This window comes from Rhinolophus hipposideros (assembly GCF_964194185.1).
Source record: "Rhinolophus hipposideros genome assembly, chromosome: 13".
In the NCBI taxonomy this organism is placed as follows: Eukaryota; Metazoa; Chordata; class Mammalia; order Chiroptera; family Rhinolophidae; genus Rhinolophus; species Rhinolophus hipposideros.
In genome coordinates, this window is record NC_138059.1 from 12156830 (window position 1) to 12177521 (window position 20692).

At 42.9% G+C, this 20692-nt stretch overlaps 1 protein-coding gene across 1 annotated transcript in view; it reads right to left on the minus strand.

Moving 5' to 3' along the window:
- The window catches only part of FER1L6 (fer-1 like family member 6), a gene marked incomplete at its 5' end in the record, with an annotated part of 103320 nt that overhangs the window by 48165 nt on the left and 34463 nt on the right, over positions 1 to 20692 (minus strand). The window contains 6 exons of the mRNA XM_081070895.1: positions 3281 to 3405; positions 5453 to 5630; positions 12601 to 12753; positions 14289 to 14408; positions 16658 to 16748; positions 19286 to 19386. Coding sequence (XP_080927021.1) covers positions 3281 to 3405; positions 5453 to 5630; positions 12601 to 12753; positions 14289 to 14408; positions 16658 to 16748; positions 19286 to 19386 — 768 coding nt within the window. The remainder of the gene's footprint in view (positions 1 to 3280; positions 3406 to 5452; positions 5631 to 12600; positions 12754 to 14288; positions 14409 to 16657; positions 16749 to 19285; positions 19387 to 20692) is intronic.

A 20692-nucleotide genomic window follows, 5' to 3' on the forward strand; every position in this document is an offset into this window, starting at 1 on the left:
CATTCTTCATTCATTCATTTGTTCAACATATATATTTATGGAAGACCTATGATGTGCTAGGCATAGTATTAGGTACTAACACAGTATCCTGTGTATGACAGGTGTTCCACAGCTATTTGCATGAATGACTGAGTGGGTATTAGCCTGTCCTCAGAGTGGTCCCCATGAGTAAAAGGAACATGGCCACCTTTGAGAGGTACTGAAAGGGTCACCCAACCAAAAATGCATTCTCCCACTTCTCTGTCACAGTGCCCATCACTAGCTTCATTTCTTCAGAGCTTCCTTAAGCAGTTAGGCATTATAACCATGTTAAATGACATTATTTGGGAGATTATGGTGCCACTTAGCTAACACTTGGAAGAACAGTGAGATACCATGAATGGAGCATGGCTTTAGCATCAGGTATCTCTGGAATGCAACCCTAGTTTCAAGGGTGCTTTCCTTTCAACTTGGGCAGGTGATATAAACTCTCTGAACCCCAGTTTCCCTCATGTAAATGAGATTAGAACCTACCTTATAGAGTTGTTATGTCCATTGTCTGAGATAAAGCATGTTAAGTACCTAGCACACAGTAGGCACTCTGTAGGTGTCTGTGGCCCACCCCACTCTACCCCACCTATTCTTTTACTGTGTAAACAATTACTGAATGCCTACCATGTGCCAGTTTTGGTGCACTGGGGTACTCGTGTCTAACAAGAGACCATCCGTGTCCTCAGGACTCAGCATTAATCTGCTTGTCTGAAATCCTCCATACCCTCCATCCTCTAAGCTGCCCTCTCCTCTAAGACTCTTCCTCTTAGCCACTTAGTTCCTCTCCCTCGCAATCTCCAAAGCCTTTCTCTCTGAGAGCTCTCTCCCTTTCCCTTTATCCTTCTGTCAACACAAGATTTGTAAGTCCCACATCCTCAGGCACATCTGGAATCATTGGATTGCCTTCTGAAATAGTTTGTACCATTAAGTCACTTTGTAGAGGATGGGTTTGCAGTACCAGCCCTTGAGACTGTTCTCCCTGAGTTCCATGTGGTCAGTTCAGACAAGAGCTACCAGGTGACCAGTGGAGCTCAGCTATGCCTGCAGGGACCCCAGGCTCAGCTTTCCTGGCTATAAAGAGTGCGAGAGGCGGCCATGTCACACACAGACCAGGCCCCTCCAAGGCAGCACAACACTGACACAGGAGAGGGAAAATGACTTCAGAATTGGACCAACCTGGGTATCCACCTTGGCTCAGGCACCTTCTACCTGTGTGATCTCTAAGCCTTAGCGTCCTCATTAACAGAATGGGACATGGATAACACCTTTGGGCTGCGGTGAGATGTAGCAAACAATACATATAAAATGCTTAGCGTTATGGCTGGCACATAGGGGCTTTTATTAGTAACAAGAATTAGGTAATTGGTTCAAAGTATGGAGGCCAAGTCCAGGGCTCCACAGAACCCATTTTCCGTTTCAAAGGATTATCTGATAAACAAATGCCATCTGTTGCTTTGAGATATGGGTCTAAATCCAATAAAGCTAATGTATGGAGATACAAAATAGAAGGGTAATCACATGGCAGCCCAGAGAGCTCACTCCATCCTGGGGGCCCCATTCTGGGCCCGAGATCACCCCTGAGGGCCTGGATTACACAGTGTGGCAGGTGGAACATGGCCCCAGGGGACCACCCTTGGAGAATCCCTCTTGCTTCCAGTGAAAAGCCTCAGTGACAATAAAGACAAGCACATAAAAGTTGTTAGAAGCAAGGCACTATCCTGGGTGTTTTGCCCTCTGAGAATTATAAGCAATGTCACCCTCTCTATTTTACAGATAAAGAGAAGGAGGACAAAGCCAGTTTTGCTTAAGGTCACATAGCCAATTCATGGAAGAGCTTGGATTTGAACCCAGGCAATATGACTAGAGAGTCTAGACTCTTCATCACTGCCCAATGTACGAACTCTCAAATCAGAAAGGAGAAAGCAGTGTGCAGTTTTCTCATTTTCATGCTCATTCACGAAGTGAGAGTGGAGTCACCTTCCTTCTGGGGTCTCGCTCGAGTCCCCTCCCATTCAGAGCTCAGCCCTCTCTCCAGTGGCTCCTGGAGGCCCAGAACTGTGGGATTTATCACCGTGTAGCTGACTCGTCTGTCCAGACTGCCTATCTCCACACCCACATCACACATGACGAGGAGCAGGGTCTGGTCCCCATCTCCCCTGAGCCCAGCGTGGGGCCTGGCACGGAGCCAGCACTTGACAGTTGCTGGTGAATGAACGCAACACTGGTTCACATTACGTTCTCGGTGTGTGTGTCATACATCAAAATGCAATCTCATTCATTACCTGGCTCACAGGCCTCACTTTGGAAAGAACTGTCAGCCGTCTTAACATCCACCCATGTAATGGCCACCATTCATCAATCACTTATACACTTACATCTTTGCTTTTTCACAATAGCCCTATTTTAGGACGACAGACCAAGGTGTAGTGAGTAATGCAGCTAGAAAGTAAATGATCTAGAGTGTAACGTCAGGTCTCTGTCTTCACGCCCAGAGATGGGCAAATCCTTTCTGAGCTTCCCTTTCTCAGAACAGCGAATCCTCAGAGAACAGGATTCATCCTTAGCAAATACAATCGATCGAATGAGAAAAGCAGCGTAGTGGACTTGCGCTGATTAGGAAACCTTTCCCCATTTCAGTGTTCAGTGTACAGAAAAGGGGGAAAGTGCAGAGGAAACAGGGATAGATCCATCTCCACTGGTCCTCACTGCATCCTTTAGGAAGTCGCACTTTGCAGAGGAGAGAGACACTGAATTGCAGAGGTGTTAAAAGTGTGCGAAGTCCCCCAGCCGCTAAGTACAAAGCGCCAGAGCCCAGGCTAGGCTTCCTGACCACAAAGCTGGAAAACCTTCCTCCCCACCACGACCGTCAGCAAAGATGGGATCACAGGTCTGGTGTGGGTTGTCTGTGTGCTGTTTTCTTGTTTGTCCATTCCCCACCGAACGAGGCCTGATGCCTGGCACGTCAACGGGCACGTAGGGGCCAGATTCTGCTTTTCCTCCTCACTTCTCTTTTCCTCCCACACTTCTTTTGCCTCTGGAACTTGCTCTCTTGTCTTCAGGACAATGGGGCACAATGCAACAATAGACTCTGTCTGTCCTTCCTTGCACCTGTACTATGAGTCTGAAACCCCTACATACCCAGAGGCATGAGAATTCGCAATGTGCCCGTGTTTTCTTTCCTGGGGGGTGGGGGTCTGCTGCGGATTGGCTATGGGCTGCAGGGAGAAGGCAGGTAGGCTTTTTTTGTTACCTTGGTGGTCTGGCAGTGGGTGAGGAACGTGACCTTGGCAAAGGGGTCTGAAAGTCCGTTGCTGTCAGCCGCAATGAGGCCCCGGGCTTGATACATGTGTGCTCTCAGCTGAAAGACGTGCCGGTCTATGGATACACAATGGAAAGGGGCAGGCATTAGTGGGCTTTTAGGGAATTAAGTGCACACGGATGTCAGGGTGCGATGTGTCTGTGGGTGTTTCCTTAGACGGACAAAGGCCAGGAGGCCAGGGGAGATACAGGCAGAGGACATGGGAGCTTAAAGGCGGGAGTGAGGACACCAGTTTGACAGGATGGGTGGCAGAGAGAAGGCCACAGGCGGGGGCAGACCAGGGTCCAGTGGGGGAACCCCCAGTAAGAGATGAGTAGTTCACAACCAAGAAAGTGTATTAGGTCATTCCATGAAGAGAACATGCTGCAGAGGATTGAAAAACTTTGGGAAAACTTTTTCCTTTTCTGTGAATCATTAATAGCTGGGACAGCAAATATTTCCAGGTAACTTGGGTCTTTAGAGATAGTGTGAGTGTTTTTTACCCAAAGGTCAAACTCTCTAAAGACAGGATGGAAAGCAATGGAAATAAAGCAGAGTTTGGAGATCACTTGCTCCATCATTTACTAACTGTGTGAACTTGGACAATTTTTAAGCATCTCTGATACATTCTATGTCCATTAGTAAAATGAAGAAACTACCAAGGGTTGATATGAGAAATAAAAGAAATCTTATAATAAGTAGAGGGCACAATGCTTGGTACATGGTAGGTGCTATTTCCTGGACCTTGTCTTTTCAGATTCCATTGGCGGTCAAGGTCAACCAACATTAGAGGAGGAAACCCAGGTGTACAGATAATTCTCCAGGGTTTCCAGTACTGGCTCAGTTCAAAACCCAACCTCAGTCAAAGTGAAGGTCAATCTGCAGTCTACTCTCTGAATTCAGCAGCAAGAGGTCCTGCAAATTGAAGACATTGGAAACAGAGCAAAAGGCAATTGCAACAAAGCATTAACATTTATAACAAAAATTAAAATTATATGAAAAGGTAAACATGAAGGCATTCATAGAAAATACCTACATAGGAGACAGGATTACATAAAGCATGCTTAATTTCTAAAAGTAGTCAAGTCCAGAAGCAAAGAAGAGAAACATGGGTGACCTCACGGAGACCAATTTCCGTTGGGTACTTATTGGGAAACATAAATGCTTGCTGTTTAGAGGTCAAACCCACAAAGCCATGTAAAACTAAAACATCTGCTTGAATTCCACAGGTCATATCACAGAAGAACTTACTGATATTTATTTAAAAGATATGTTTCACAGTCTCAGAGGCATAGAGGAAAAACTGAGGGTTGCTAGATGGGGGGGGTGAAGATGAGGGGGAAGGTGAGGGGATTAGAAAACAGTCGGTAACCACAAGATGGCCACGGGGAAACAAAAGTCAGTTTGGGGAATGTAGTCAATAATGTTGTAAAGATCTTGTAGGGTGTCGGATGGACACTTGTCTCGTTGGGGAGACCACCTCAGGGATGATGTAGATGCCTGATCACTGCACTGTACACCTGAAGCTGAAGCTGAACAATAATGAATGTCAACTACAAGTGTGTGTGTGTGTGTGTGTGTGTGTGTGTGTGTGTGTGTATATATATATATATATATATATATATATATATATTTACAAGAAGTACAGCATTAGGAATAGAGACAGTGGAAATGTAATGGTTCTGTGCGATGTCAGAGGGATAGTGGATGGGGGAAGAGGGGTTGTCACTGTTTGACGGACATAAATGATAAATGTCTAACTATTACACTGTTTTATGCACCTGAAACTAATTTAAAAAAATAAATTAAAAAAATAAAAGATATGTTTCACTTAAAATGCAAACGCAAGCAATACAGTTTGCCTACAAAGAAACTCAAATGGCTTTCTCTCCATTAACAGAAAAATGTAAATTTTTATTCCAGATGTGTTTAATGACTTCACTTTATTCTTTTTAGATGGGACATTGGAAGGTAACGAAGAAAACGTGGAAACTGTAGTAAAAGAAGGAAAATAAATTGATACTAAAATACTGCACAAACATCTCATACACACCACCCTCATCACTGTTTTCTCAGAAGCCCACCAGGCATCGAATGACCCTCTTTGCCCAGTGGGCACCATACCTTGGTAGAGCAGCTTGGCTGGGGGCTGAATGGCACTAGTCACTTTGGATGACACTTCTGCTTTATAGCCTGCTGGCAAGTTGTCCAAAATGGCACTGGAGTGTCTCGTGGAGCCCAGCCACAGGTACACGTCGACCTTTGCTTGCACCGACCAGCCAGCCGGACGTTTCCCAGGAAGCTGGGGAAAGGGAATGAGGAAGACCACCTTGTTAGTAGGAGGCATTGTGGGCCTCACTCTTTGAGGAAAGAGGTCCTGGGCCCCTGGGGACACACAGGGGGTGTTCAGAGAGCAGTTCTCAGGAGCTCATCTTATACCAGAGCGAGACCAATGACTTCACTCGCCACAATGCACAATTCCACGGGACCATCAGACGTAGTGGGGCCTGACGCTTAAACAGGCAATGTGGCTTCAGCACTTCTGAGCCCTGGATCATATCAATCTAACAAATAGGTATGGTTATTGCCCCCATTTTATAGGTGAGAAAACTCAGACTCTGAGAGGTTAGATAAAGTCCTAAAGAACACTCAGCTTTTACATGACAGAGCCTGGACTCGAACCCAGGAAAGATGATTCCAGATCTAGACTCTGGACTCTGAAAACCCACTGGCTGCTTCTTCCTGCACTGAAATCTCCCTTCCCAGGACTTCCAAGTGCCTGGAGTTCCAGCCACAGGCTCTACCTCTTTGTTTCATTCAGAAGGTCAGGCATCCATGTGCTTGAAGGAACCTACCTGCTCTACCATCTTCTTTCTTCCTGGCTAAACACCTCTCATTCTTTCCTCAGACAGGGTGGTTTCGAGTTCTCTGACTACCGTGCATTCTCTCCTTTGAATGTACTCGGATTTGTATTTACATTTATGCCTGTTTGAATTTGTGTGTTTATGTGTGTGGTTTGTGTGTGTGTGCATGTACATATGTGTGAGCGTGTGCACATACACGTGTGTGTACGCACGTACACGTGTGTGCACGTGTGTGAGTGTGTGCAAGTACACATGTGTGGGGGGAGTGTCCGCATGTTCTCAAGATGTGAAGACAGCTCAGTGCCCTGTGGCTCCTTTACTTCTCCATCACCAGGATTAGGGAACCCCTTATCCCCATCTAAGGAGTCCCAGGCCCCAGACTTCTCCATCACCAGGATTAGGGGACCCCTTATCCCCATCTAAGGAGTCCCAGGCCCCAGACTTGGCTGCGTTTAGGATTGTTGGCAAGGACTTCATTCTGAGAGCAGCTATCTCTCCAGGTTTTGTTGACTCTTCTAAATGCCCCTTCTTAGTATCTCCCTCTTTCTTCTGCACCACTTCTTTTCCATAGAGAATCATAAAATTTTACTATGAGAGGCTACAACTGACTGACTATTTCCAAGGCACCCATGGAGAGCCCCTGAATCCAAAATTGAGCCTGGGTTCACCTTCTTGGCATGCTCTGTGAGCTCCCTACATGGATTCTGAGCAACTCAATTCAGCAATTATTACAGGTGCCACTAGGCATTGCTGAGGGAGTGGGGGTCAGGAGGGCATCACAGTGACCAAGACACAGCCCTGCCCCCTCCAAGAGCTCAGTCTAGACAAGGAAGCCAAATTGCATTCACTTACTCGAATGCAAAGTTAAATGTAAGAAAGGAAAAGCTAAGGGGACAGAGAAGTAGCAGTAGGTACTTCTTTCCTTTCTTGAAGATGCAAATTTTTTGTTGGGTTTTAATCAGTACTTTGAAGTTGGACCAGTAGAGATGGAACCCCAGGAAGAAGGAAGTGCGTGAACCACACTTACTCAAATGCAAAGTTAAATGTAAGAAAGGAAAAGCTAAGGGGACAGAGAAGTAGCAGTAGGTACTTCCTTCCTTTCTTGAAGATGCAAATTTTTCGTTGGGCTTTAATCAGTACTTTGAAGTTGGACCAGTAGAGATGGAACCCCAGGAAGAAGGAAGTGCGGGAACCAAGATAAGGGCACAGCAACCAACAGTAGTAAAAGGAGCTAACGTTTAGTGAGTGCTTACTCTGTGCCAGAAATGGTTTGCTGAGAGCTTTCAGAAAGGAAAAAGCTGGGGCAGAGAATGACACAGATAAAGCTAAAGAATCCTGCTGGTTATGCTGAGGAGTTTGGAATGGATGTCTTAGAGAGTGGGATGTGTTATTTATTCAGCTTACAAAAAAGCAAAATAGGTCATTTTGTTGCTGGTAAAGACAACCACTCTGCAACTCATAATTCTAAAATTTGTAACAAGACAAATATGCTCTATTCATCACTTCTATAATAATAGTAATAGCTAAAATGTATTGAGCACTTGTTCAATAAAACAAATACTTATTGAGAACCTAAGGTTATTTTGTTGTAATAAAAGCAATCCCTCTGCCATTTGTAGATATCACAGGGGTTTTTATCTAGCTGTTCACAGTGATCTCCCTAATGCTGAAAAGAGGGGTTGGCATCCAGGAAGCACTTGATAAATATTTGTTGTTATTTATTTTTCTAATATTAATAATAATAATAATAATATTTTACATGCATTGAACACTTACATCATCCCAGGCCCTGGTCTAACATTGCTTCATATAAACTGAATGTCCTATTTCCTGTATACTTTTATTGTGTATGTTTTAAAGATGAAGAACTAGAGGTTCAGAGAGGTTAAGACAATTGTCCAATGTCACAGAGCAAGGCAGGGGTAGAGCCAAAACGCAACCCTGCTCCACCTGGCTCCAGACCCAGTGCTCCTCGCACACTGATGTGTATCAGTGCATGAGAATTACCTGGGCATCTGTTTGAAATGTGAATTCTGAGTCAGTGGATCTGGGGTAGAATTTGAGATTCTGCGATTCTCCCTGTTGGTGCTGATCCTGCTGGTCTACAGACCATGGTTTTAAGTGTTTAAGTAGAAAGACTCTTAACTTACTATGTTGCATTGCCTCCAGCAGGTCTGATATACTGTGCTTAAAGTAAAACAAAAACAACAAAAAAGATCATTCATTTCGACTGCTGTGAAAACAATGTGTGTGTGAATTCATGGTTAGAACCAAACACTCGGCTACAGGTCATATGAAAATGTTACACCAGGACTACTGTTGCCCTCCTAAGTTGGCAGTTTATACATCTTTTAAAAAATACACAAATTGAAATTGCTTGAAGACAATGCAGTCCCTCACTGAAGTATCTGAGGTGGAACACATGCAGCATGACCGAGCATTCTCCCAGGTGCTGTCAGAAACAGTGTCCCATTTTTAACAGGCACGTCCAGCCTGGGTGTGTCTTCCCCTGCCTCCCCTCCTCCCCACTCTCCTTTCTCTCTCCTGTGCCCCTGTAGCCTGACCAACCACAGCAATTTCTTTCCTTTTGAGATTAGCATGGAAAGGCAGGGGGGAAAACAACACAGAGAAAAACAAAGAATACAAAAGTGCATTAAAAAGCTGTGATCACCAACGCATAAAAATAGCATGAGAGAGAATGCTAAAAGTCTTTACCTCTCCCATGCCCCACCCACCCACCTCCCTCTAGGGTCCTGGAGAAGGCTAGCTGGCGTAAAAGGAAGGGAAATCTTGGCAAGTGAGAAAAAGGAGAGAAAGATGGCAATTCACATGAACTGTGCCGAAGTTAGCCCATCAGTGTTTGTAAGAGAAAGGTTCGTTTGCCTTGTGGATGTTTCACTCTGTGGCAGGACCCAGAAGGATGTCTGTCAGCCATCACTTTCACCTGCATCCTATGGAAAGCTGGATGGAAAGCCTAAGTCCTGAAAAGAAGAGACTGCTCCCAGCGGTTTAGGGCAGAAGATAGGATAGAGATGGGGACCAGAATAAGAACTCTGTAGAGTTAACAAGCGGTGGCCTAGCAAGGAGAAGGTGGCTCAAGGAGAAAAGAAAAGGAAGGTTGAGCGCCACCTGCTGGCCGGGCTCTAAGTACATCCAGCTGCTCCCATAGGAAGAGTTTCCTTTCGGTAATAAATGAATGTCCTTTTCCACTCTTCCGTCACTAAAGGCATAATGGGGATGAGACTGAAGGGGGAGAACACTGCTTTTTTGGATGGTGGGTTGGGCTGAGCTCTACAAATTCTGTTCCAGCATTTTCAGTAGCATTGCGAATATATTTAGAGTAGAGAAAAAGGAAGATCATGGAGCCCTGCAGGGACCATAAAACCCTGGCTGCTGTTTGTCACAGATTTCCGGTTACTTAGCCCTGTGATTTCAGATGAAGCACCTTAGTTTCCTCTAGATCAACATTCCCCAAGCTGGGTCCCTAAGAATGGTAGTTTCCTAAAAATTTATCAATAGCTATTCTAGATGAGTAAGATTGGCAAGCGTGGGTTGTAAAAGTTAAAGATGTTTCCTGACGGCAGGACTTCCAGAGCCTTCTATTGGTTAATGAGCCCTCTGACACTCTAAGAGCCGGATTCAACTGCAACCTGCACATGAGTTTGATGGGACATTTGTGGAGCCACTCCAAGGACAGCTGTTCCATAATAGGGACTCTGAGGAAACTGTGGCCTGGAGATTTTAGAGATTCACCTTCTCTTCTTTGTCTTGCTGCACTTCCTAATTCCCAATTTAGACACCAGACTGAGTGGCAGGTGTGTGGAGACCTGGTGCAGCTATTGCTTTTTTCAGATTTACCAATTCAGTGAGGAGAAGGGCATAAAGGGAGGTGAAGGGAGTGAGTTAAAAAGCAAGGGTGACAAACAAAACAGGAGTAGAAATAGTTTTTGCTGAATCCTCTTACCTAGATGTTTCAAGTCTGTACAACTGCATGCAATGAAATTTCAAAAGCCATCACCCAAAGCAATCCCAATGGCAAAAAGAAAATGCAGATGGAGAAGTAATCCAAGGTTCTCGAGTCTCAGTTACGTCTACCCTCTGGCTTTATTTGACAGTTGTCCTCTGTTCTAATTTTAAATAATGCCAGGATACATCAAAATATTTAGGAGTGAGCAACACTCCACTGATTTTTTTATTATTACAGTATTTTTGGTGCAGGGCCTTCTGAAATGATTTGCTATTTTTAAGACAAATATCTATTGTGACCCCAGAATTCCTTGGATGGAGAAAGCTGAAGAAAAATCCTGCTGTTGGTGGTGAATAACTTGGGGGAAAATTTCCTTTTTCAGTTACAGTTTTACATGGGGTGGGTTTAAAAATCATTTACACACATGACAGAAAATAACATACAGAGCCACAAACACTTCACTGGACATAAAAGGGTTACACAATTCCAGAAACATTCTCTAGATGTTGGATGCCCCTTTGTTTGAATGCCAGCGTCTATTGGGGGATTGCTCTGGGTGATGCACACTCTGGTTCTTTTTTTTTTTTCTGCAGGGAAGGAAGTGAAAACATGGCTGAAGATACTCTGTGTTCTTTATATGCATTCATTGACTTAATCCTCAACACCATCTCCATTTGGCTCATGAAGAATAGGAGACACAGAGATGGTTAGTAACTTACCCTAGGTCACATAGCTAATAAATATTAGTCCTGCAATTCTGTTATGGGTTAAATGGTATTTCTTCAAAATTCATATGCTGAAGTACTAACCCCAATACCTGAGAACATTATTTGAACCCCCAAACCTGAGACCTTTTGAAAACAGGGTCTTTGCAGATATAGTTTAATAAAGTTGAACTGGAGTAGGGTTCTTATAAAAGGAATATAATGTGAGTAGAGATACACAGGGAGAACATTATGTGAAGATTGGGGTTATGCTGCCACAAGCCAAGGAACTAATGGAAGCTGGAAGAGAAGCCTGGAACAGATCCTTCTCTATCACTTTCAGAGGGAACATGGCCCTGCCGACATCTTAATCTCAGAATTCCAGCCTTTAGAACTGTGAGATAATATTTTTGTTGTATAAGCCACTCAGTGGTATTTTGTTACAACACCCCTAGCAAATTAATACAAATCCCAACTCAGGTTCACCTGATTTCAAAGCCCATGCATGAAACCATTACCCCGTATTGCCTCTCCTGTCTACGACGTTTAACCATCACATCTACAGTGGACTCTAGAAACTGGATGGCACTTAGAGAATATCTAGTCTAGCTACTGACTGCCACATTACATCGAGTAGTTGTCCAGCCTCTGTTGACACTTTGATGGCTGAAGAACATATTATGGACCTCCATTTAAGGAAAAATTACCCTATAATGGCTATCATGGGGTTGTATCCCCATTCTGTCCTCTGGACACACACACACACACACACAGCCCATCATCCATGTAGTAGCCCTACAAACACTTTAAGTCTCAATCAGGCTGTCAAATCTTCTCAGTTAAGCATTGCTATCTCTTCATCTAGCCTTCATATAGCATGGTTGTTGAGCCTTCTCACCCTCCTTCTGAGGCAGTAGAAGAAGAATTATTTTCTAGCAAGAAATCTGAACTGAAATCAGGAGAACAGTCTACTTACGATGAGCTGGGAAAAGTTAATCAGTTGAACCATATACTCTTATTGTCAGTCTTGGTGAGTGTTCAGCCTTTGGACCACTCTTTCTCCATGTTTGCTCAAGTCTACTTCTGGGGTAGAAACTTCTTTGTAGTAGAGGGAAAATTCCCAGAGTCTCCAAGACAGGCCCAAATTTTGAGTTAGAGACAGTAGAATCCATCCAGAGATTGTGCCTATGAGTATCTACTTATGAGACATTGGGGGACCCCAGCTTTATTAAAGGTGCAGGGAACCAAGTTGAAAAGACTATCATGTTTTTACAATTCAAAGCCACTAGCAATCCTGAAATAGCAGTTCTGTGGTATGTAAACTACTCCTCGTGTAATTTTCTCTGAAATCTATTTTTAAAATAGAGATGAGCTTATGTGAAAAGACGCCACAAATTACACAAGAGAAAAGGTTGAGAGGAAACTAATAGAAAAATGTTCCTTCTCCCTAGTAATCAAAGAAGTAAAAATTAAAGTAACCTTGAGGTGCACCCACTAGATTACAGAAAAACTTCTAGGTGTCTGGTGACATAGTAATTGGAAAACTGGAAACTGTTCAGCCTCAAGTCAGTCTATGGAATCCCAATTTGAGTCAGGAGAGGACGAGGTAAACCAGGTATCCTCAGAACTTTGAAAGGCTTTGGGAAGAGTCATAGATATGGACACCCACTAAGAATGCTAGGCAACCCCGGAAAAACAGAAACTTCCCATCTTTAAGTCAAAATAGTGCAGACTTACTTTGAGGAAATGTGTTTTGATGGTTCCGCATTGTTTCCCCATCTGCTCCCTGACGGGGGAGTAGAGCAGGTCTTTGGAGGCGATGCGAGCATATGCCACTCTCTTGTTGTTGCTGAGCATCCAAAGAAAGACATCGGGAATGGTGTGCTGTGGCTGCAGGGACAGAGGGGAGCGGGTGAGATAGGCTGGTGTTTAACAGGTGCACGTCCAGAGTTCTCCTTTCCTTAAACAGTTCCCTTTCTGCAAAACAAAGTCTGTGGCTTAAACCATCCAGGAACTTAAAATATCTATGCAATGAAGCAAATTAAGGGTAGCTTCTTCTAAAAGAGAAAAAGTTTTAGGTCATGAATTTGCAGTGCATGTACCCCTCACTTGCCAAGCTGCTCATTGTGCTTCGAGGATATGCAAACTGGACCTAGGTTGGGGCATTCATTTCTGGTGGCCTACTTTTCTCCATCTGTAGAACAAACATCTTCCTACACCTTCCTGTGGGTTTCTTATTGTTGTTAGAATCTTGTAATAATGATTTAACTTCAAGTATTGGACTGCCTAAGAACCAGGTAACATTTACAGAACAGTCAAATAAAAAAGCAAAAACAAACACCCATGAATGTCTTTCCAGTTGCTCTTAAGGAAGTAAAAACAATTCTACGAGGGATATTCTACCTAAAATATGATTGCAAGTATTTTAGCTCCATTTTAGGTGTTGATTCAGGAGAAACTTGACTAAATTGCACAGAAAATGAGACTTCAGAGTTGAGCTAGTCGAGACAGGAACTGCAGAATTCCCTGCCTAGAGGCCCATTCTGTTGCTAGGGTCTGAAGTGCACATTGCAGAGCTCACAAAGCTACCAAAACGAAGGGTAAGTATATTGTCATAAACTAGGCTTCACCATTCAGGGCTGGAAGCAGATAGTCTGGATTTCAAACCCAGAACACTCTAGTGTAATTGGTAGAGGGCCTCCTTTCTCCCTTGAAATGGAAACAGAGACATTCTTGTGGAGGTTTTCCGTACCACAGAGGTCATAGGTCACACACCTGAGGCCCTGAGGCCTGGTTTGTAATTTCTGGGTGTTTATTAAAATCCCCACATCTACTAAAATGACTGCCTGTCTCACTGGTTATTATGCCTTCAGGGAATAATGGATTCACAGCAAGAAATACAACTTTTGAGAATAGAAGCAGTAAATCTGTACGTCTTTCTACAACCTTCCCAACATAAAACCCAGGATCTGGCAGAAGCAAATATAAGGGCCTTTTCAGACCATTCTAGAGATTATCAGAAGATACTGGTTACAACAAACTTAAAAATAAGAAGCTGATTTGACTTCTTATTTGATTTGAAGCTGATTTGACTTTACTGGACATGAATTTGAATCTTCTTACAGTTGAAAACTTATCAAAGGTTCCATGCTGATTTTGACTTTTCTTGAGTCCATTAAGGAATATTCTTTCTATTTCTGCTGAATACTCAGGTTTCATTTAAAAAATCAATAAAGCTGTAGATGTTTGGCTTAATTTTAAAAGCTGTTTTCTCACCCCTAAACTAATAGTGCCGGCTCAGCTCAGCAGGGCTTGGGAGAAAACATCGCTCCATCTTTCATCCTTATCAATCATTCAGACCTCATTGGGAAGACATCCCATCCGGTTCTCTTTTCCAAATGAGGTTTGCCATTAGAGTTGATTACCTCATCCACAAGAAAGCGAATTTTTTCCACAAAATTTTGGGCTTCGGTGATCATTTCGTTGAGAGATAACTTTTTATTCTGCGGCTGAATGATCCCCTGGGCCTTCTTGGCCATCGCCTCCTAAAACAAGACAAGAGCCAGGGTCAGATCTTTCTAGAAACCTAGACAACAAGAACTGTCCTGTTGCTAGAGAATTCTGAAGGTATTTGTAAGCTCCACACTGAGCCAGTCATAAGGGCTGTTTCAAGACCCGCCACTATGCACATTGCCCATTTAATAGAAATTTCACAGGACTATGGAGGCAGAGACTATCATCTCCCTTTTGTTTGACAGAGGAGAAGCTGAGGGCCAGAACAGTCAGACGTTTGTCAAAGTCCCATAGCTCTGATAAGACCTAGATAAGACCTGAATCTAGGCTTTCTGATACTTAACAACTCTAATAATCACAGCTAAAACGCATTGAGTTCCTTCTCTGTTCCAGGCAATGTTCTAACTGCTGTGTTAATGTTCATTACTCCTCATAGCAACTGGGGTACGTACTTGTTATTCCCATTGCACAGCTGGGGAAATAGAGTAGTGCAGCCATTGAGAGTCAGGCCTGAGCTGACCTCCAGCTGAGTCTGGAGGCCATGTCCTTAATTGTCTCTCTCACCATCTCTTCTTCGAGGCCTGGTAAATGCTCCCAAATCAAGCTGGCATCATGTGAGAAACGCTGCCAAGGAGCTGAGTATGAGTGATTGAAACATCCAAAAGTGTTTATTTTGATTCATTCACTCAACCCACAGTTATATGTCTCAAAACTGCTGGAGCGTAGACACGTGGGAAGGGAGAGAAGGCTGGGGTGCCAGGCAGGAGCCTGATGGTGAACATCCCTGCACGTCATACGAAAGCAATTGGGACTTTGGCCTGTGAATGACTGAGGGACCTGAGTGATTTTTTTAAACAGTAGTGATCTAGTCAGGTTTGTGTTCCAGAAAGCCCGTTCTGGTTGTGGTGGGGAAGATGGATTGGGGAAAGATAACTGCAATCGTCTAGGCTATGGACACAGGGGAACTCGGTGTGGGCAGCGATTTGGGGGATGAAGAAGTGGACTTCCAGAGTCTTTAAAGGGGCAGACTCAGCAGGGCCTGGGTGGAACCCACTGTTTTGGGTGAGGGATAAAGATCGCAAGTTGATTCTTAGGCTTCTGATTGGAGTGACAAGTGCAGCTGGTGGTGCCAATGCAGGATGCAGAGCACGTTTAGGTGGGAAGGTGATGGGTGGGGCAGGATATATGTATTAAGTCTCAGGTGCTGTGAGACAGGCAGGTGACATGTCTACTGAGGTTGGAAATATAGGTCTGGAGATGAGGAGGGAGAGCTGGGCCACTACGGACATGTTGAAATCATGGTCTTGTTCAGGCTAAGAACGGTTGAACACTGAGAAGACAACAGAGCTCTGTGGGCAAGAGGCAGTGAATGGACGTTGCAGAGACAAGGAAGGGCAGTCAGAGGCGCTGAAGAACTGGGGTAAGAAGAAGATCTTATGTATGGCGGACATTGGCCTCCCTTGAAGTATAGAAAATGAGTACGCAAACCTTCATTTATTATTCTGGAAAGAAGGATGAACCAGGAATTTGGAGACTTGGGTTTTAGTCTCGAGACTGTAATTAACTAGCTGTGACTTTGTAAAAATTATTTAATTTCTCTGGACCCCACTCACATCTTTAAGATGCCCCTGGCTAGTCACACACAATGATTTTTTCTTTGCAGAATTATCATGGTCTCCTATAAAATGCCCTTGGTACCGTTGCTGGAATTGAGGTTTTGAAGTGAGATAATCCAGGGTCTGACTTGGTCTGGCATTTTTCAGTCATCACTCACTCAATGGGGACGGAGCACCTATAAAGCACCCAAAGCTGTGCAATGTCTCCAGGAGACAGAGAGGTATCCCCTACTGCCCTGCTCTCAAGAAGTGCTCACAACTTTTCACATGGTTCTTCATGGGAAGAAACCAAGAAGAGGAAGAATTGTTTCGGTTTCGTTTGTCTTTTTTTTTTTGATCTTTCAGCTTGTGAGGCAAAAGGTCAAGTGAAAGAGTCTACAGCCTTTGACAAAATACAAATATCAAGAAAAAGAACAAGGCAAAAGCCATCGTAATAGGGTGTAGGAGGGGTGGGCTTCTCACTCACCCTTGTAAGCATTCGTTAAATGCCAGTTCCTTCCCAACTCACCCATTTGTTTCCTTCTCATTCCTGTTTCTAATCACACAAATGTATAACCTTGAAAACCTGATCCTCATGTAGTGTATGACCTTTGCCTCATCCATGAGGTTTATTTTTAAAGCACATGTTTTAATTCTGTTCAAAGTATAAATAGATTTTCACATACCAACTCTTGCCAACAGAGGGTAAGTCGTTTCTTATCTAAAGTGGTTTGGTTCAACATCTTGGGCTTTTTTCCGGCTTCAGAGATAAAGGCACTAGGAGAGAAGAATAACAATTTTGAAGCCTACTTAGTGACAAATCCATTTATATAATTCCAGAGATTTGCTAATATACTTTCTGCAATACAATGGAAAAGTTGATGAAGCCACAGGACCAAGATTTTTCATGTAAGATTAAGCAATGATGCCTTAATTTTTCTAAGAGACAAAATGAGACATTTTTTCTCATCTGGGCAAAATGATGCCCAGATTCCACATGGCGTATAGATGTGTGTTTTTCCCCTTTCTTTCAGTACATGTCTATCATGAGTACTGCCCAAGTTCATAACCACAAACACTAATTAATGCACATTTCGGCCATCTTACAAATTTAACATATGTTAAAAGGTTCCTCAAAATGTGTGAAGCAAATATTTGAGACTCAGCACTGGAATATGCCTTCACATTTTTAACACTGTACAAAGGACATGAATAGTCATATTTTGAGGAATGAAATTTAAAATATGTTCAATGGGAAAATGGTGAAAGTGATGAATGCAATGGAAGAAGAAATATAAATGACTTGAAAACTTGAAGAAATAAGATAGTGTCCTAATTAGGGATAACTGAAATGCAAATGAAAATCAATACCATTTTCATCTGATAAAAAATGTGATAATAGTCAAGGTTGGTGGAGATGTGGGGAAATGGTCTGTCCCCTCTTTTATTTCAGGCAATTTGACAGCGCCTGCCAAACATAAATGTCTACATAATTTGATGCAAAATTCACCTAGAATCCTATCCTTCAAAAATAACTGAAATTTTTGTATGACTGTGTTTACACAGTAATGTTTACTGTGGCATTGTTTATGGTAAAGGTTATGAATGTAATGGAAGAAGAAATATAAGTGGTTCAAAAATCTGCTGGTGGCTGTGGGTAGCCTCCTTACCTCCATGTGACAAATGGTCTGTTCCTTCTGAGGGGGTATCCCCAAATCCAGCTGCTCAGCCATGGGCTGGGGAGACCAGGAAGCCTGCCATGATCTTTCTCCTATCCAGATTTACCAAATATAAAACTAACATTTTCATCTCTGTCTGAACCTCATGAATATTTTTTCAGTTGATTGTGAACTTGAAAGGGGAATGATTGTCACCGCAAGTAACCCTCTAATATAGAAAAGTATTGAGCTATTAATTTTACCCACAAACAGTTTCTAAAAATATGAGATCATGAAGCTTTTTAAAGATGCTTAAAAGCAATTTCAGGTGGTAATTCGCTCACAGCAGGAGTTGCCCTGCTACATATTGTTTCTACAGTGAAAAACAAGAAAGAAATCAAGATGGAAAGACAAAACTACATATTTATGTCTTTGCTTTCCTACTTTTTTTTTTAAAGTGAAAATGCTTGGGTGGTTGTGAGATTAGGAAAGCCAGAACTTATAAAACAAAACACCAGAATTTCACTATCCCTGATCTACTCGTTATTGCCTTCCATTGAATGAATCGCCACCCTTTTTCCATTAATTCCATGATGACAAATTCTCAGTTTTACTCCAGTCTTGACCTAGTTAATTTCAAGAGTTGGTCCAAGTGTTTGGCTATGTGGTAGACAGGCTCTACGGTGACGCCCACCTCCTGCTATTCTTGCTATTTTGTAATTCCTCCCTTCGAATGTGCACTGAGCAAGTGACTTATTCATGATAGACAACATCACCTGTGATGGGATGTCACTTCTAAGATCTGTGACTTCCATCTTGCTAGCATGTTCTCTCTGACTCTCCTCACTTGCCCACTCTGAGGAAGTTAGCTGTCATACTGTGAAAGGTAGCTTGGAGAGGCCCACTTGGCAAGGAATGGAGGCTGACTTTCAACCAACCACTACGAAGGAACTAAAGTCCTCAATCCAACAGTCCATGAAGAACTGAATTCTGCAAGTAGCTACACGAGTGATCCTGGAAGCGAATCCTTCCCAGTGGAGTTTTGGGATAACTGCAGCCTCAGTCAAAGCCTTGAGTGCCATCTGTGAGAGGCTCTGAGCAAAGGACCCAGCAGAGCCACCCCTGGACTCACGACCCACGGAAACTGTGAGATAATAAATATTGTGTTAAGCCATGAAATTTGAGGGTTGTTACTTAGGAATAGGTAGTTAATACCTTATTTTTGGATCTTTTATTACATTGTCTATCTCCTGGAAAAAGAGTCATTAATTAGTTCTTATTAATGTGTTCCATGACAAATTCTATTAAATAGTGTTGGATATAACTTAATCCATCTCATTGTCAAATAGTTGTTGAGTTATCTACCAAATGCAAAGAACCACTAACACTACTAGCATTTTTCTTGTTTCATAAAGACTCTCAGCAGTCTTTCTTTTTGCCTCGTTTCTTTTCTTTTCTCCCTTTGCTTTGTATTTTAGTTGTTTACGTGTCAGGAAGCAAGAGTCAGCCCACAGGTGCCAGCTAAATTACTAAGAAAAAAAAAAGATGGGCATAACACTACAAAATGCCCATCTGAATGCATGTCAAATAAACAATTTTCTAAGATAATTAAAAGCTGATTCTGTGTAAGCTCAGGTCCCATATGCCAGCTGGTACCTGCTTTGACTGATGAAGTCATTAAGCGCCACCTTCATTTTCTCTTCCGGTGCTTCCTCGGAAATCTTGATCAATTCTTTCACTTCTTCTATACTTTCTTCCTGAAGACAAACCACCGAGGTGGAGGGATGAGAGGTGGGAATGAGACATTGTAGTGGAGATACTGATTGTAACATCCGAGAAATAATACTCAGCTATTGTTTTGTTTTAGAAATGAAGGAAGAGTTCCTTCATTGTCTTGTGCCTGAACTGGGAAATGTTACTGCATGCTAACTTAGAGCCTTCCTTTTCTTAACTAGAATTGGTTCAGATTCAAGTCTTCTCCTGTGTTGCTCAAACTCATTGTTTCTGTCCCAGATCCATTCCCTAACTGGGTACCATTTATTCAGAATGTACCCTGTGGGGAAACCTAATGTCCTGGGAAATATCTGACAAGGTAGAGTAAGTTAAATATAATGATCAGAAATGTCCAAAGCAATGTTCAAGTCAGTTTGTCGTATAGGAATACAATCAGATTGAATAATCCCTGAACTTAAAAGGCTATTGATTCTTCTGATTATAGGGGTTTTTGTTGGGGGTGAGGTGTTCGGGAAAAGAAGAACAGGATGTATATGGCAATGGCTGTGTTTGTATACTTAATAATTGTACTTTTGCTTTGGGGCCTAAATTCTAGGATTACATTCAGTGGCTTGGAGGGAAATTGCACCCAAGGGACATTATACGCATTGTGCGTTTTGCTAGAATTTATAAAAATGACATCCTCTATCACACGCCTAGGGACGTTTCCTTCTTTCCCCCTTCACTATAGGAACAGGTAACATGGTGGAGTGATTAAAGATTTAGGCTTGGGTCAGACTATCTCTGTTCAAATTTGGGCTCTATTGGGTGACCTAACCTCATCTATAAAACGCCCAGTTTCCTCATCTATAAAATCAGATAATAATAGTACCCACCTATAGCACCATAGGAAGGTGTGAATTTCTTCAAACAGTGCTTGGGGCCTAGTAAACATTCAACTAGTTTAGCCATGAGATGCCAAGCATGGCAGGGATCCTGGCATTGAGAAAGTTATGAGAAACAAGTGCTAACAGCTACTGTAGCCACCAGGACTAAATTCTGGTTTTGTTCTGTCAAGCCTTTTAGAAGTACACTATCTGTTTTGCCTGAAGGAGAAGCAAGACCAGCCTTACAAAATGAGTCTGTGGCCTCCGCCTGGGGTGACACCAAACCAGGGCCCCATAACAGCTTTCAGACTCTACTTTTATGATGCCCCATGGCCAAAGGCAATAATTTGTTTTACACAATTAGAAACAGGAATGTAATACAAATGGGTGAGAGAAATCTGTTCTCTCTTAGGGTAGGTTTTCGTGGAATGAGAGGGATCAAACAAGAATCATCTGGTGATCT